This window comes from Dryobates pubescens, chromosome 7 (assembly GCF_014839835.1).
Source record: "Dryobates pubescens isolate bDryPub1 chromosome 7, bDryPub1.pri, whole genome shotgun sequence".
NCBI classification, from domain to species: Eukaryota; Metazoa; Chordata; class Aves; order Piciformes; family Picidae; genus Dryobates; species Dryobates pubescens.
This window is the reverse complement of record NC_071618.1, coordinates 44,897,912-44,915,738: the sequence shown is the minus strand read 5'-3', so window position 1 is coordinate 44,915,738 and position 17,827 is coordinate 44,897,912. Positions and strand designations below refer to the sequence as shown.

Genomic DNA, 17,827 nt, shown 5'->3' with positions numbered 1-17,827 from the left:
CTATGAAGTGCAAACGGTTTTGCCAGACGTCGAAACAAAGTGGTACAAAGCATTCTGCCAACAGGCTGCTCAAGACTAATACACTCTGGAAGCAGCTTTAGCTGGTTCTGTCTGTCTTGAGGCATTCCTCTTGCAACAGCGTAGCTAAAGAGTTTTACTTGCACTTGCTTCCCCTACTGGATTTATTTCCACAGATTGAAAAATACATTGAAACAAATTCTAGTACAATTCCTCTGGCCTAAAGCCTTTATCGCAGTCACTAGTTCTAAGGTCTGGCACAAATCAGTCTCTCACCACAGCAAAGAAACCGATTGTGAAATGTGAGAGTACTTTGGACCCTGGGTCTGCGCGATGTAGTCTCTACGAGAGCCTCGAGGTATTGCCAGACCTCCTACCGAGACGTGGGAGGGTGCTGTCTGCTGTTAATGAATGCCGAATACAAGCCACCTCGGCTTGCTCTGAGGCACACAGGCACGACACACCACCACGGGCCGCGGCCCCATGGCCGCCCTGGGCGGGACTGGGACCGCGCTCGGGGGAGCGGGCGGGGCGACATCCCGCCTGGCCGCGGGCAGCGCCAGCCCCCTGCCCGGCCCCCGCCCACCGCCGCGGGCAGGGGCTGGCGGCGCTACCCGGCCCGGCTGGAGCTAACGTGGGGCGGGCAGGGGCTGGCGGTGCTACCCGGCCCGGCTGGAGCTAACGTGGGGCGGGCAGGGGCTGGCGGCGCTACCCGGCCTGGCCGGAGCTAACGTGGGGCGGGCAGGGGCTGGCGGTGCTACCCGGCCCGGCTGGAGCTAACGTGGGGCGGGCAGGGGCTGGCGGCGCTGCCTGGAGCTAACGTGGGGCGGGCAGGGGCTGGCGGTGCTACCCGGCCCGGCTGGAGCTAACGTGGGGCGGGCAGGGGCTGGCGGTGCTGCCCGGCCCGGCCGGAGCTAACGTGGGGCGGGCAGGGGCTGGCGGCGCTGCCTGGAGCTAACGTGGGGCGGGCAGGGGCTGGCGGCGCTGCCCGGCCTGGCCGCAGCTAACGTGGGGCGGGCAGGGGCTGGCGGCGCTGGCCGGAGCTAACGTGGGGCGCTCCCCAGGGCCCTTCCTCAGGCGCCGGCGGGCGCTCGGCATTGTCATTCTGCGCGGCCTGTGAGGTGAGTAGCGCCGGGCGAGGCTTGAGGGGCTCCGGGCATCCTGGCAGCACTAGGGAGCCGTAGCTGCCAGGGGTAACTATCCACGTGAAGCGCATACCGAGTGTGCCCCTGCCCCCGACAAACAGCAGCCTCTTGTCGTCACTTAGGGGCCTGTGGAGTGGTTATTTTTCAGTCTCTGGGTAAACTGACATCTGAGTGCCAGGTTCTGCACATTGGCCACAGCAACCCCAGGCAGTGCTACAGGCTGGGGTCAGAGTGGCTGAGAGCAGCCAGGCAGAGAGGGACCTGGGGGTAGTGGTTGTTAGTAGGCTGAACATGAGCCTGCAGTGTGCCCAGGTGGCCAAGAAGGCCAAGGGCATCCTGGCCTGCATCAGGAACAGTGTGGCCAGCAGGAGCAGGGAGGTCATTCTGCCCTGTGCTCAGCACTGCTCAGGCCACACCTTGAGTCCTGTGTCCAGTTCTGGGCCTCTCAGTTTAGGAAAGATGTTGAGGTGCTGGAAGGTGTCCAGAGAAGGGCAACAAAGCTGGGGAGGGGTCTGGAGCACAGCCCTGTGAGGAGAGGCTGAGGGAGCTGGGGTTGCTTAGCCTGCAGAAGAGGAGGCTCAGGGGAGACCTTCTTGCTCTCTCCAACTCCCTGAAGGGAGGTTGTAGCCAGGTGGGGGTTGGTCTCTTCTCCCAGGCACCCAGCACCAGAACAAGAGGACACAGTCTCAAGCTGTGCCAGGGGAGGTTTAGGCTGGATGTGAGGAAGAAGTTCTTCCCAGCAAGAGAGATTGGCCATTGGGATGTGCTGCCCAGGGAGGTGGTGGAGTCACCATCCCTGGAGGTGTCTAGGAGGAGGCTGGACGAGGTACTTGGTGCCATGGTTGAATTGATTAGATGGTGTTGGGTGATAGGTTGGACTTGATCTCAAAGATCTTTTCCAACCTGCTCTATGCCATGCTATGCCATGCTATTCTTTAGTGTTATGAAACCACCTCAAGAAGGGCAAGTAACAAAAAGATGCTAAACTGTAGGTCTATCCTGTACATCTCCAGAGAGCTTGAGTAGTACAAATATAAGATGCAGAGACAGTGTATGATGCTTTGAGCTGAACTGTCTGAAGGCCTCATTTTTGGTGAAATCAGAGCAACAGCTGGAATTCTGTTTGTGGTAGTGCTGAGCAGTTGTGGGTATCCACATTTATCACCTGTTCTTCTTATGTTGTGGTGTGGTTTTTTCCCTCCTGCAGATTAACAACAACTGTTCTAAACACTTCATCACGAAGTTTAGAAGAGCAGCCTGTGAAAGGGGGTGCTTAAAGTGACGCCTTGGGCTTAGGCTCTTAAAGAATGGAAGATTACAAAGTGTTGGAAGTACTGGGAGAGGGATCCTTTGGCAGAGCTCTCCTAGTTCAGCACAGAATCAGTGAGCAGAAATATGCAATGAAGGAAATAAGACTTCCCATGGTAAGCATGACACCTACATCAGCTCACCCACTGCTGTTGTTAATCATAATACACTTTGGTCAGGTCTGGATGCCACAGCATAAGAAAAACATTGAGGTCCTGGTGGGTGTCCAGAGAAGAGCAGTGAAGCTGGTGAGGGGTTTGGAGGGCATGGCATAAGAAGAGCAGCTGAGAGAACTGGGGTTGTTTAATCTGGAGAAGAGAAGGCTAAGGGGATTTTACTGCTTGCTCACTGCAACTATCTGAAAGGATGCTGTAGTGAGGCTGGTGTTGGTCTCTTCTTCCAAGTAATTAGTGATAGGATGAGAGGAAATGGGCTTGAGTTGTGCCAGAGGAGGTTTAGACTGAGTATGAGGAAAAATGTCTTTACTGAAAGGGTGGTGAGGGGTTGGAACAGGCTGCCCAGGGGGCTGGTGGAGCCACATCCCTGGAGGTGTTGAAGAAGCGTGCAGATGTGGTGCTTCAGGAGGTAGTTTAGTGGCCATCGTGGTTTGGGTACAGCTGAACTCAATGATCTTGAAGGCCTTTTCCAACCTTAATGATTCTATGATTCTGTGCTTTTGAAATGCTGAGCACTTGCAGAGAGCTTTGTGAATAGACAGCTGCATGGTATGGCTTCTCTATAGCTATGTCTAAGGTGATGTTGATAACAAGTAGCAAAATCTGACCTGTTTCAGAAGGTGTGTGGTTAGATTTTGGGAAGCCTGGCACATAGGAAAACACTCAGAATCAAACCACTCTTCCCCTGATGCCCTTGGCTGGATTCCCACTGGTTTCCCTGAAAGGCAGGTGTGGAAATTAGCCTCATACTATTGCTGGTGATGCCATTCGTGGTACTTTCTCTGTGCCTAGCTGACAAGCATAGCACAGGCTTGACTGAGGCTGAAGCTTAGTTAATAGCTGGGCACTTGGCTTTATACTGTGCTCATGTAGTGTAGACTGCCAGCTCTCCCAAAGTCACAGAATCAGGTTGGAAAAGACCCTCAGGATCACCAAGTCCAACTGATAATGCTGCTCTGTGAGCTTCACCCCTAAACCATAGCCCCGAGCATCACATCCAAACCACCTTTAAACACATCCAGGGCTGGCAGCTCCACCACCTCCCTGGGCAGCACATTCCAGTGCCTGACCACTCTTGCTGGGAAAAAAGGCCTCCTAATGTCCAGTCTAAGGTCTGTGTGTGCTGCTTTGTACATAGTTCTGCATTACTAAAATGGAAAGAATTACTGAAGTAGGAAAGTGTCCTCTAAAACTAAAAAACCCCAGCAAACCAAAGAAGTCTTTGGTTAACAAACCATGGATCACAAAAGGATGTGGGGGCTTTTTATTCAAGTTTCTTAATTACTTTTTAAAACAAGTGAGGAGCAACTCATAGAAACACTTCCTTTGGGGGAAAATCAGGTGCATCATGTGTGCATGTGCAAGTGTGTTGGAGTGGCTTTTACATGAGACTACTTCCTCTTTCAGTCTTCATCTGATGTGGAGAACTCCAGGAGGGAAGCAGTTCTTCTGGCTAAAATGAAACACCCCAATATTGTTGCCTATCAAGACTCTTTTGAAGGTAAATATATATACTGAGAGTAACTTTGTTTTGTGTCAAACTGCATACTCCTGAAGGATCAAGATGACTGTTTGTGTTTGTTTATAATATGTTGTAAACAAAATGAGTGCAGCCTCAGCAGGGTTGCTGATGGCACCAAGCTGTGTGGTGCAGCAGACAGCTGGAGGGAAGGGATCCATTCAGAGGGACCTGGACAGGCTGGAGAGGTGGGCACAAGCCAGCCTCATGAGGTTCAACAAGGCCAAGGGCAGGGTCCTGCACCTGGGTCGAGGCAACCCCAGGCACAAATCCAGGCTGGGCAGGGACTGGCTGGAAAGCAGCCCTGAGGAGAGAGCCTTGGAGGTGCTGGGGGAGGAGAAGCTCACCAGGAGCTCTCAGTGTGCACTTGCAGCCCGGAAAGCCAACCAGATCCTGGGCTGCAGCAAGAGAAGTGTGGCCAGCAGGGCAAGGGAGGGGATTCTCCCCCTCTGCTCAGCTCTGCTGAGACCCCACCTGGAGTACTGCCTCCAGTTCTGGAGCCCCTATTCCAAGAGGGATCTGGAGGTGCTGGAAGGAGTCCAGAGAAGGGCCACAAGGATGAGCAGAGGGCTGGAGCTGCTCTGCTGTGAGGACAGACTGAAGGAGTTGGGGCTGTTCAGTCTGCAGAAGAGAAGGCTCCCAGGTGACCTCATTGTGGCCTTCCAGGATCTGAAGGGGGCTACAAGAAGGCTGGGGAGGGACTGCTCAGGATCTCAGGTAGTGATAGGACTAGGGGGAATGGAATGAAGCTGGAGGTGGGGAGATTCAGGCTGGAGGTGAGGAGGAAGTTCTTCCCCATGAGAGTGGTGAAGCCCTGGAATGGGTTGTCCAGGGAGGTGGTTGGGGCCCTGTCCCTGGAGGTGTTTAAGCCCAGGCTGGCTGAGGCTCTGGCCAGGCTGATGTAGTGTGGGGTGTCCCTGCCCATGGCAGGGGGGTTGCAACTAGATGATCCTTGTGGTTCCTTCCAACCCTGACTGATACTGTGATACTGTGATACAATACAGAATACATAGCAAGTAGTCAGAGCGTTATAGTAACAAAACTATACCTACCCTGCTAATGCACTTACTAATTATTCCTCAATCCCCTAAAATTTAGCTGATGGGCATCTGTATATAGTGATGGAATATTGTGATGGTGGAGATCTAATGCAGAAGATTAAACACCAAAGAGGAAAGTTATTCCCTGAAGGCACGGTAAGAAAAGACATTGTCTTGAACCAAGGACCTGGGAATCTGAAGCACCCTACACCACATAAACCAAATGAGAGGTACACTACAGGGGACTACAGCACCTTAGAGTATCCCACATGAAACCAAGTCATTTATAGACAGAAAGGAAGCATTATTTCTTTGATGGTTTCCTGAAGAACAATATGAAAACTGAACTGAAAGGAACACAGAATTGCTGTCTGCATCTGTGGAGTGTGCAGGCAAGGGGAGCAATAAGGTCAGGTTTGCATGCTCCTATTTATGCAGTTAGTTAGGAGTTCAACACAAACTTCAGCCAGCAGAACTGGAAGCACAGTAAGTGGTACTGCAAATGAAGAGTAAATAGAGCGCTCTGGTATGATGAATGAAACTAGCTGGGGGTCTAAATGCCTGCATATTGTGTAGCAATTAATTGTTTAATTATTTAAGGAGGCAGAGGCTATAAAATTACTGAGAAGAAGGTTCAAAGTTTCATTGAGGTGATTGCAAGCTACTCCCTGCCACAGTTTGAAGCACCATTTTGGTTGCAAGACCATGATCCTCGCTTAATCTAGTATTTGGACTGGCCAAGCATCTCTACCAACTTTGCTTTGTACTTCTAAAGAGAACACATGTAGGTTTAGAAACAATGTGTTATCTCAGTGTGGTTTTCTGTTGGGTTTTTGGTTGTTTGGGGTTTTCCTGCTAACTTACTTCAAAGCTGTAATTGGCATGCTTATGAAGTGCCATATACTGATTCCTTAGCTCCACTATAGTTGTTGGCCATGGGAATGTGCTGCCCAGGGAGGTGGTGGAGTCCCCATCCCTGGAGGTGTTCAAGAGGGGATTGGATGTGGCACTTGGAGCTGTGGTTTAGTTAGTCCTGAGGTGTTGGGTGAGAGGTTGGACTTGATGGTCTGTGAGGTCTGTTCCAACCTTATTGATTCTATGATTATATATTACTAATACTTTGTAGACACAGGTAGCAAACATTCCTTCTGCTGTGTTAGAATGCACTTGGCTGTAAAGCATCCAGTCTTTCATGCTGACTGGAGGCCACTATGCCAGGGTTAGTTTTAACTGCCAAATATTCTGAGCACTTAAAATGATATATCTTTTTCCAATTTCAATACAAATCTGTTAGTAAAGACTTCATTCCATCCAGCATGGAGCTGTTACTATAACTCTCAGTTGCTCTTTTCAGATCCTTCACTGGTTTGTGCAGATGTGCCTGGGTGTGAAGCACATTCATGATAAACGTGTGTTGCACAGGGATATCAAATCCAAGGTGAACATAGCAAGCTTTGTTGCCATTAACAGACTGTCTTCTGCATGGAAAAGTTTAACTCCCTCTCTCATAATTGCCTGTTACTGCTACAGGCTGTGTTTTAACTTTAGCTTTGAGATTATTAGGTAGATGACATTGCTGAGCCTGTGGGGCAATGTAAGTCTGTGGGTGTAAACATTAAGTATAGCTCATATCCACACTGCTGATAGTGTTAATTGCTTCTGAGGCTTCATGGAGTGTATGGAGTGTGCCCTTTGTAAATACCTTGCCTTTCTTTTTCTCCTTTCCCTTTTCTCCTTTCCCTTTGCTCCTTTCCCTTTGCTCCTTTCCCTTTGCTCCTTTCCCTTTGCTCCTTTCCCTTTGCTCCCTTCCCTTTTGCTCCCTTCCCTTTTGCTCCCTTCCCTTTTGCTCCCTTCCCTTTTGCTCCCTTCCCTTTTGCTCCCTTCCCTTTTGCTCCCTTCCCTTTTGCTCCCTTCCCTTTTGCTCCCTTCCCTTTTGCTCCCTTCCCTTTTGCTCCCTTCCCTTTTGCTCCCTTCCCTTTTGCTCCCTTCCCTTTTGCTCCCTTCCCTTTTGCTCCCTTCCCTTTTGCTCCCTTCCCTTTTGCTCCCTTCCCTTTTGCTCCCTTCCCTTTTGCTCCCTTCCCTTTTGCTCCCTTCCCTTTTGCTCCCTTCCCTTTTGCTCCCTTCCCTTTTGCTCCCTTCCCTTTTGCTCCCTTCCCTTTTGCTCCCTTCCCTTTTGCTCCCTTCCCTTTTGCTCCCTTCCCTTTTGCTCCCTTCCCTTTTGCTCCCTTCCCTTTTGCTCCCTTCCCTTTTGCTCCCTTCCCTTCCCTTTTGCTCCCTTCCCTTCCCTTTTGCTCCCTTCCCTTCCCTTTTGCTCCCTTCCCTTCCCTTTTGCTCCCTTCCCTTCCCTTTTGCTCCCTTCCCTTCCCTTTTGCTCCCTTCCCTTCCCTTTTGCTCCCTTCCCTTTTTTTTTTGCTCCCTTCCCTTTTTTTCCTTTCCATTCTTCCTGGCAGAAGGACAGATACAAAATTCAGTGGAAAGTGTGACCTTAGCATTTGAGTACAGCACAGGGATTCAAGCATTTTCTCTGCTCTGATTCTTTCTCAGCTACTGATGCTGGGGTTTAAGGCTCATAGAACCTTTCCATCTCCATTTAAACACAACATAGTTCTTAACTTTTTTGGTAGAAGTATTAGGATAAGCAAATAAAAGGAAACAGATAAAGCACCAGAAGTCCTTGTCTCTGTGGTTTTTCTGTGTGCCTGCTACAGAAGAGTTTCCTTGAGGAATGCTGCAGTATGTAACTCTCTCTCTCGCAATGCAGAACGTCTTCCTCACTCAAAATGGGAAAGTCAAACTGGGAGACTTTGGATCTGCACGCCTTCTGGCACAGTATGTGGATGCCTACACTGGTCTCAGTGGTGTGGAGTTGTGTTTCACCACTGATCAGTAGTACAGTAGATCAGTAGATCTGGTGCCTAATTGCTTTTCACCTGGCAGTGTTTCTTTGTCGTTTCACTAGTCCGGCATCCTACGCGTGCACCTACGTGGGGACTCCTTACTACGTACCGCCAGAGATCTGGGAGAGCATGCCATACAGCAACAAAAGGTACCTCCTGCAGTCACAAGTGCTGCCTGACAGTTGGGTGCCTTTTTATTGCCATCTCAGTCTGGGGGTGTGGCTTATCCATGGTTTGATTTGGAGAAGGTACTGAGCTGAGAATAGTTAGAAAGAGTTAATTACAGTTTGCTTTGGATGGAAAGGTCTAGATTCCTCTCCACTTAGCTCACTCAGTGCACAATATCTTCAGTCTTGAAGTTTCAAAACTAGTGTGCAGACCTCTCTCTGCATTTGGGAGAGTAAATATGTACATAGAAGCACACAGAGAGGTGTGTGTGCATGCACATGCATATGTGTGTGTTTGTGGCTTTTGTCTGCTCTTACTTTTTCAGCTCTTGGCAGATAATGTAGGGATAATGGCTACAGAACTCATGACTGGAATTTACAAACCCCAGTTTTTCTGGTTGTTATGCAAGAACTTCTGAGAGCATCTTGACAGTATGGTGTTTAGAGCTCTGCCCTAAAATGCTAAGCTGTTTCGTATTGCCTCCACTCGGTCTGTTTTGTGACTCTATTTATACCTGTGTCAAGTGACACTTTTTCCATAGAAGGGAAGAAACCTTCTCCTGCTTCAGTTTTTTTTGGCTCCTCTTCTGGGAAGGGCATCAGTTGCTTCTTGTGCAGGTGGTAGTACTCCCTTGGAGCAGAAGGTTATGGGGTTTTGTCTCAGTAGGATCGTTCTTACTGGCAAGACCAGAATTCCAGCTCTCAGAATTAGGATTCTGTGTCTGCCATCTTATGTTAAAGGCTGTGAAATACAAAGGCTTGGAAGTGTGGAAGGATAAATGTTTCAGCTAATTCCTTAGGAGACATTCTGGAAATAAAAAGCCAACTCCAACTCTATGGCTGTCATCCTGTTTTACATCAGAGTGGGTTAAAAGAAGCGAGATCATTTCCACTGAAGAAGTTAAACGTGTATTTCACAGGCTCACAGGATGTCAGGGGTTGGAAGGGACCTCTGGAGATCATTGAGTCCACCCCCCTGCCAGAGCAGGACCACAGAATCTAGCACAGGTCACACAGGAATGCATCTAGAGGGGTCTTGAAAGTCTCCAGAGAAGGAGACTTGTCTTGCATGGCTATGTACATTTGTTTCTAAGTTCAGTTCTGTACACATCATGAATTCCACTTTTTCTTGGCAGGATGTCAAATTGTAAGGTTTTGGCTCAAAGTGTCTCATCTTTCTCTATACCTGCAGTGATATATGGTCTCTGGGATGTATCCTGTATGAGCTGTGCACTCTTAAGCATCCAGTAAGTATAGCTTGATTGCTATGAGAGGTGTTTTGGAAGTCCTTGTATTGAATTAGCAGTTAGTTACACTTTGAAAGACCCACAGCCAATTAGTTATTTGACTGATGTCTTTGCTGCTGCTTCTGGAAGAGGGAAGCATTGCTCCACTCTTCCCACCCCTTCACCATCACATGCCTTCTGTTTTTTCAGCAGCTCTTGTGCATATTGGGCCATTCTGTGTAACAGTTTTCTAAGTTGTTAGAATTAAAACCAAACCAAACCACAACCTTTTTCCTTTCATGGTTCATTTTCCTCAGTATCAGTGAGGTGATTTGGAGCTGCTGAGCTCTTAAGCCCCAGTTAAGGCTCAAACCACCCAGGAGCTTACTAAGGACTTCAGCAGGTAGCAGTCTGGTTCCAGGTACCTGCAGGGATGTCTGAATGAACATTTTGCAAAGTCAGGATGATCACTGAAGATGTAGGCAAAACCTCTTTGCTGAAGAGCATGTACCATATGCAAGTACAGCAAAATAAGCAGGTTTGTACCTTGCATCTGTGGCCCACCTGTTTGCTTATTCTTCAAAGCTCAAGAACCAGCCCTGTATTGGGAACCTTGGTGGATGGTTCTGTCTCTCTTATTTCTGGAACACTGTGGTTTACACCTTTGGTGCTCTGCTTCTCACTGGCTAACTCTGGAAGGTGCCAACTTCCTCAAACAGCTAACACAAGAGGGTGTGTTTGTTCTGCAAGAAAAGCAGGCTGTCCTTATTTAAGGTCCTTTTGTCTTAGCTTTTTATAAGCAAGAGTTTATTTTCATGGAGCTAATGCTGTACCTTGAAATCCTGCATATCAGCAAAAGCTTCTCTCCAGCTGCAAGTGCCAGCAGTGCAAGAGTTGAGGCATTTATACTGTGTGTGACTGGGTGACAGAGGAGACTCTGCAGAGGTGTGTGTTAGCCTAAGTGGGGCTGTGGCAAGGCTTTGGTACTGTCACAGCCATTCAGGTCAGTGCTTAGAGCTGAGACACCAAGCAGGGGAGTACCCTTCCCTCTCTAGCAGCAGTGCCATGTTATGTAGCTCTTCTCCCGTGGTGGTCATGTACATTCTTGCATAACCTCTCAGAGGTGCATGCTGTGGATGCTTGGCACTCTGCAGCCCAGCCAGTGGGGTGGACAGGAAGAAAACTTTCCCCATGGAGATGGAAGTTCTCAGCTGTTTTTGCTCAGGCTGTTGCCACCCATGGTTAGAACTGTCCTTGCTGATACTGCAGTTGTCCAATGATTTGCACTTGGAAGGAGTAATTCCCAGAGGAAGACTGCTCAGCAGTCAGCTAAGGGAAGTAACAACTTCAGCCATTTCATGCAGATTTGTGAGAGGACACTTGTGCTTTGAGGAGCTGCTTTGGATGATTTGGGGTTTTTGATAGAAGCCTGCATCTTCCCTTGCTTGCAGGATCACTCAGGCAGTTTGATTCTGTTCTCAAGCATATGAAGGGCACTAAGAGGATAAAAAATGTCCAATGCTGTATTCCTGTACAAACAAAATATGAACAATCCTCAATTTACAAGAGTAGCTCCCTCTTGGTTTGCAGTTGTACAGGTTATTGTTGGCAGTGGCCACTGAAATCCCACTGCAGTCAAAGCTCTTATGCAGACCATGCTGTGTTCATTCTCAGCAAACTGTCTGTCATGGTTAACATGAATAGATGCCTGTGTAAAGAACCCTGCAAAGGTAAAAGGAAGTTACTGATGAGTTCACTCAGGGTCATTACTCCACACCTCTGAACTGGAGCTCTGAAACCACCAAATTGGCCTTCCAGGATCTGAAGGGGGCTACAAGAAGGCTGGGGAGGGACTGCTCAGGATCTCAGGGAGTGATAGGACTAGGGGGAATGGAATGAAGCTGGAGGTGGGGAGATTCAGGCTGGAGGTGAGGAGGAAGTTCTTCCCCAGGAGAGTGGTGAAGCCCTGGAATGGGTTGTCCAGGGAGGTGGTTGGGGCTCTGGGCAGCCTGATCTAGTGTGGGGTGTCCCTGCCCATGGTAGGGGGGTTGCAACTAGATGATCCTTGTGGTTCCTTCCAACCCTGACTGATTCTCTGATTCTAAATTTGGAGCCAAAGCAATATGCTCATTGGGAGCACACACAGACACAGACTGTGCATTGTGATGAAACATAAAATAACTGTTCAAAGTCACTCTTAAATGACTTGCCAGCTTCTTTTTACCTCATGCTTAATGTCCATGCCCTAACACTTGCTTATTTTGGATGCAGTTTCAAGCCAACAGCTGGAAACATCTGATCCTTAAGATATGCAAAGGATCCTACAATCCACTGCCATCTCACTATTCCTATGAACTTCACTACCTCGTGAAGCAGATGTTTAAGAGAAACCCCAAGAGCCGCCCCTCAGCCAGCACTATTCTTGCAAGAGGCTGCCTGAGCAGACTGATAGAAACCTGTTTGCCTCCTGAGGTACAGTAAAGATTGAGCAGCATGGATTTAAGCAGTGGCATTCACATTTTAAATGCTAGGTCAGCTTGTTTTGTGGTCATTAAGCATATCACAATATGAAGTGTGGTGTTGTGTCAGTCCTCCTCTGAAAGCCATAAATGCAGTTGCAGATGTCTCAGGAAACTGAGTTTTCAGAAGGATTGCTGTGAAAGTAGATTATCAGCATGATGCCACATTGGCCACAACAGCCCCAGGCAGTGCTACAGGCTGGGGTCAGAGTGGCTGAGAGGAGCCAGGCAGAAAGGGACCTGGAGATACTGGTTGAGAGTAGGCTGAACATGAGCCAGCAGTGTGCCCAGGTGGCCAAGAAGGCCAATGGCATCCTGGCCTGCATCAGGAACAGTGTGGCCAGCAGGAGCAGGGAGGTCATTCTGCCCTGTGCTCAGCACTGCTCAGGCCACACCTTGAGTCCTGTGTCCAGTTCTGGACCCCTCAGTTTAGGAAAGATGTTGAGGTGCTGGAAGGTGTCCAGAGAAGGGCAACAAAGCTGGGGAGGGGTCTGGAGCACAGCCCTGTGAGGAGAGGCTGAGGGAGCTGGGGTTGCTTAGCCTGCAGAAGAGGAGGCTCAGGGGAGACCTTCTTGCTCTCTCCAACTCCCTGAAGGGAGGTTGGAGCCAGGTGGGGGTTGGTCTCTTCTCCCAGGCAACCAGCACTAGAACAAGAGGACACAGTCTCAAGCTGTGCCAGGGGAGGTTTAAGCTGGATGTTAGGAAGAAGTTCTTCCCAGAAAGAAATTTGCCATGGGAATGTGCTGCCCAGGGAGGTGGTGGAGTCCCCATCCCTGGAGGTGTTTAGGAAGAGCCTGGCTGAGGCACTTGGTGCCATGGTTGAGTTGATCAGATGGTGTTGGGTGATAGGTTGGACTCAATGATCTCAAAGATCTTTTCCAACCTGGTTAATTTCTATTCCACTCCACTCCATTCCACTCCATTCCATTCTATATAGAGTTTTTCCCCCACCTTCTTTCTTTTCATAGTCCTGTCAGTCTGAGAAGCTTAATATTTGGTTACATCTTGTTTTCCCTTACAGTTCATTTGCCTTTCTATTGTTACTGTTTCTAAGTGTGAAAAAATCAAACCTACAAACTGCATGAAGTACCCAGGTGTGTGCTTAGCTTCAAACACTGAGCTGGTCTGTGAAACAGGGGCACACAGTGCAAGGAGGGTTACAGTGCAGTTGCAATTGGCTTCATGGGGTCAGTGGTTTAGTCTTCAGATCTTTCTGCACAACTGGTGTGATGAATGCCATGTTAATATTCCTGCTTTTTCTTGCTCAAGACAACAAGGGCAGTGATTAATACAGTCTTTATTGTTTTCAAGCAAAGCAAAGATGAAAGCAAGCATAGCCCCTTAGAAAGGAAAACTGCTGCTAAGGATTTGAGTGAAAGCACAAAGGAACAAAAGAAATCTGATGAAGAAGGTAAGTTCTGCAGTTTGGATATCTGTGTAGTGATATCTGAATGCCAGTGGTCAGAATACAAAATAAACCAGGTTGGAAAAGACCTTTGAGATCATGAAGTCCAACCTCTCACCCAGCACCATCTATTCTACTAAACCATGGCACCAAGTGCCTCATCCAGACTGAAAGACTTACTGTAGAGTAAATTTATGGGGGACCTTTTAACCGAGTTCAGGCTTTTACCCACAGAATCAGACATCACTACAGTCTCAATCTGCACCAGGGGAAGTTTAGGCTGGGGGTGAGGAGAAAGTTCTTCCCAGAAAGAGTTATTGGCCATTGGGATGTGCTGCCCAGGGAGGTGGTGGAGTCACCATCCCTGGAGGTGTTCAGGAGGGGACTGGATGTGGCACTTGGAGCCATGGTTTAGTTAGTCCTGAGGTGTTGGGTGATAGGTTGGACTTGATGATCTCTGAGGTCTTTTCCAACCTTTCTGATTTAATGATTCTAAAGTGCTGCACACTTAAAGCTAGTTCACGTGAGCAGAGACTCCAGTTAGGTTCTGGTTATCATCCTTTGGTGGTGGCGATTGCAATAGAAACTTCTCCTGTCCTCCCAGGAGCTGCTGATTCATCACCTCCCCAGAGGAAACAGTGGGGAAAGAGGCTATCCAGTACTGTAGTGGATGTCCTGGAAAATGCACCTTTGCTTTCTTCCAGTTTTACATCTGAAGAGACTAAAGGTAAGGTGTAAGTGAAGGTGGGTTTGATTTGTCCTTTGCACCCTCTGAAAGCCAAAGCTGGGCAGGGAGGGCTCAAAATTGACTGAAAGCAGTTTAAAAATGTTTTCCTGGCAAACACTTAAGAAATCTATTGTGCTGACAAGAATCTCCTTGCATGGCAGGAGGACTGTCACACCAGAGTGATAAAAGCCACTGGAGTGGTTTGGACCACACGTTCCCCACGGTCAGAGTCAGGAGTTTATGGCTGTGTGTTGCGGTCCTCGAGCGGGCAGCTGCGGTTTTGCCTCTTAGGGGCTTTGGATGGGAATGCCTTGCCCTTGCCCTTCTGTTCTCTCTGTATACTACTGGTGTCATCCTTGTAGCACAGGAGTGAAATGTTCTATGTAAATCAACTGAAAACTTGCCCTCTGCTTTTTTCCCCCCTCCCTTTCTTGTCTCCTGGTAAGGAGAGAGGAGACGGGAGGGGGAGCGAGAAGCCTGGGGGAGATTGGCCCTTGTGCTAAGCCATTGCAGCCACAGACAGCATCAGAAACCCCAAAATGATGATAATCTCTAAGAAATTATCCTACCATCCATCCTCTGAAGGCACCATTTGTCACAGGGACACTGAGGAGTTCATTTGCTGCAGAATGCAGCTGCCTTTCAAGTACAACACACAGTTGGGTGCCTGTGACATCCCCAGCTCTGCTTCCGCTGTCATTCAACATCCAGATAATCCATGTCAAGAACTACTAATGATGGGAGGGAGGGATTCTTCTCCCACTCCAACAGCTGTCAACTGGAACACTTGAGACAGGCTTGCTTCTGGAAAATGTTCCCATTTCGAAATGCCCCTCACTGTATGCAGGTGTTGCAGTAGTTATTTGATGTGGTCATGGGTATATATATGCCAAGTAAATGTGGGGAGATGCTGCTGAAATAAATCATCAAGATAAAATGCCCAGGCTGTGGTGGGTGCATTGCATGATCATCACATGGAGGACAAGGACAGAGGACAGAAGAATGCATATGTTTAGGTGCTATTAAAAGGCATGAAAAAGGCCCTGGGCTCCATTTTGTGAGATGTGTGGAGCCACCAATTAAGCTTGCAGAGAGTCTGACTCCTCACACCCCTCAGCCAGTTGGTGTTGGCTCCCTGACAGCAGGAGGCCCCACTGCAATTTCCTTTCTTCTCAATGCAGGTAGTGTCAGCCTCTGCATATTGACAGGTCAGCAGTGCAGGTGGAGACATCTAGACTGGATTCTTTCTGTATTTCTGTCTTGAATGTGGTCTTTCAAATCTGCTGGTGCAGTTTTGCCTAAGCAGCATTTATTCACGCCCTGATACCTAGGTGGCTGTGTGATAAGCTGCAGGGGAAACAAGCCACGCAAGCACTGGAACAAGGAGGCTCCTCAGAGCGTGATGAGCATTCTCAGCAATGCAGAGGTCAGCCTGGCATTTCAGACATACACCATTTACAGACCAGGTGAGTCTCCAGCTCCTGGGCAAGGCTGTTTTGCCAACAGATCTGTGGATAAAGAGGCTGACTGGATGTTTTACATGCATATCCCCTGTGGACAGACACTGTACACTTGAATTCATGTCACAGCAGACTGGTTTGGGGGTTTTCAAGTTTATCAAATGAAACAGAGATTACAAGAGGCCATGCTTAGAATTCACTCCACTACATTTCTTTATGATGAGCTCTCAGCTGCAGCTCAGTGAGCAAGGTTGTGACAAAAATGCAGCGACTGCAGAGCCATCCAGACTCCGTCTTGCTCAGCAGTTTCCTGTGTTCAGGAGGTGCAGCAAATGGGCTGCAGCCCCAGCAGCTAAATCCACCTTCACTAAACCAGCAGTGCCCTGTTCTGAAGACAGGATGGTAAGGTGGCACAGCTAAAATCACTGCATTTTACAGATAGGCACAGCCACTGCCATAAGTAGTTGTTTGGCCCTGGAGTTGTGTTATTAGTCTCACTTAAGTAGCATCTTGTGCTGCAGCCTGCTAAGGAGTGGGGGCAGACTGGAAGGACTCTGTGGCATTTGTATTCTCCAGCATTCAGTTTCTAGGATTAAAATGCTGTGGTGACATTTTGGTTTTTCTGCTTTCCAAGCTTCTGAAAATGTGTTTAGAGGTCCACTTTGTGAGGACCCTGAAGCACCTGATGACATAGATGGTGACCATGAAGCTGTTGCCACAGACTCTGGGAGACTGGAGCCTCGGTCTGACGAAGATGACACGTATGTCCAGCTGACAGGCTTGCTTGTCTCTTTGCTTTTCCCAAACAAGAGAGCCCTCTGGACAAAAAACCAGGATTTTTCTCAGCATCTAAATTCATCCCTCTCATATAACATTAAAGTTTAGGAGCATTTAGAATAGAATTAGAACAGAGTTAACCAGGTTGGAAAAGACCTTTGAGATCACCGAGTCCAACCTATCACCCAACACCATCTAATCAACTAAACCATGGCACCAAGGGCCTCAGCCAGGCTCTTCCTAAACACCTCCAGGGATGGGGACTCCACCACCTCCCTGGGCAGCACATCCCAATGGCCAATCTCTCTTGCTGGGAAGAACTTCCTCACCTCCAGCCTAAACCTCCCTTGGCACAGCTTGAGACTGTGTCCTCTTGTTCTGGTGCTGGTTGCCTGGGAGAAGAGACCAACCTCTCCCTGTCTACAACCTCCCTTCAGGGAGTTGGAGAGAGCAAGAAGGTCTGCCCTGAGCCTCCTCTTCTCCAGGCTAAGCAACCCCAGCTCCCTCAGCCTCTCCTCACAGGGCTGTGCTCCAGACCCCTCCCCAGCCTCGTTGCCCTTCTCTGGACACCTTCATGCCTAGTGCAGTAAACTCAGTTTGGTTCCTCCTTACTGAGACAGACTTGTAGAAACTGTTTAACCTCTATCTTCCATTTGTGTTAGTTCCCCACCCTGGTTTTGAAAGAGCAGGGTGCTCACCAGCACATTCTGAGCAGAAATAGTGTGTTTTGGAAATGTGTGGATGCTTTGGGGGGAGCTTCTTGGATTCTCAGGATCAGTGCTTATTTCTGTGGCACTTGGAGACATAGTACTGCAGGTCAGCTGCAAGCTGGTAATGCCACCGTGGTTGCACCCTCTTAGGACATGCATCTGGGTTTGCTTCTGATAACACCTATTTGGGGAAATTCAAGAGATCATCTGCTGGTTCCTTAATGGGCCAGGAAATAACTGTGCTGGTGTTTTTAAGATAATTCCTCCCAGCTGTAGGGCAGCATGGAGGGGGGAAATACTTACAAAGTTGTGTTCTGCTTTGTAAAATGATATCTTGACATTTCTTTTTAGGGACTTCGAGGAAGATGACCCAGACTGGGTGTCAGAACTGAAAACAGCACTGAAGCAGTGACTGAAATTTGCAATCTACCTACAACAACTGGAATTGGGCTTGAAATGGAGGAGTAGGTAGAGGATTAATTGCTGTCTTTGGAAAGAAGTACCATAAACCCCAGCAAGACTATGCTGCTGTGTTAATGAGTAACAAAGGAATAAAGGAGAAGACATGCCTTGTGTCTCCAGAACAGAACACACACTCTGAAAGAGCATGGCCAAAGGCCAGGTCCTGCACTTGAGTCACAACAAACCCAAGCAATGCTACAGGCCTGGGGCAGTGTGCCTGGAAAGGTGCCTGGCAGAAAGGGACCTGGGGGTTCTCATTGACAAGCAACTG

The 17,827-nt window shown here is 48.7% G+C and overlaps 1 protein-coding gene across 1 annotated transcript; it reads left to right on the top strand.

Moving 5' to 3' along the window:
* Positions 1 to 2,470: 2,470 nt before the first annotated feature.
* LOC104307603 (serine/threonine-protein kinase Nek3) lies at positions 2,471 to 17,682 on the top strand. The gene is given in 13 exon segments (XM_054162923.1): positions 2,471 to 2,587; positions 4,055 to 4,148; positions 5,265 to 5,362; positions 6,561 to 6,644; positions 7,968 to 8,035; positions 8,166 to 8,252; positions 9,463 to 9,517; positions 11,768 to 12,027; positions 13,332 to 13,426; positions 14,025 to 14,147; positions 15,479 to 15,613; positions 16,242 to 16,368; positions 17,446 to 17,682. Coding segments are annotated over 13 exon segments (1,404 nt in total). The 3' UTR covers positions 17,507 to 17,682.
* The last annotated feature ends 145 nt before the right edge of the window (positions 17,683 to 17,827 follow it).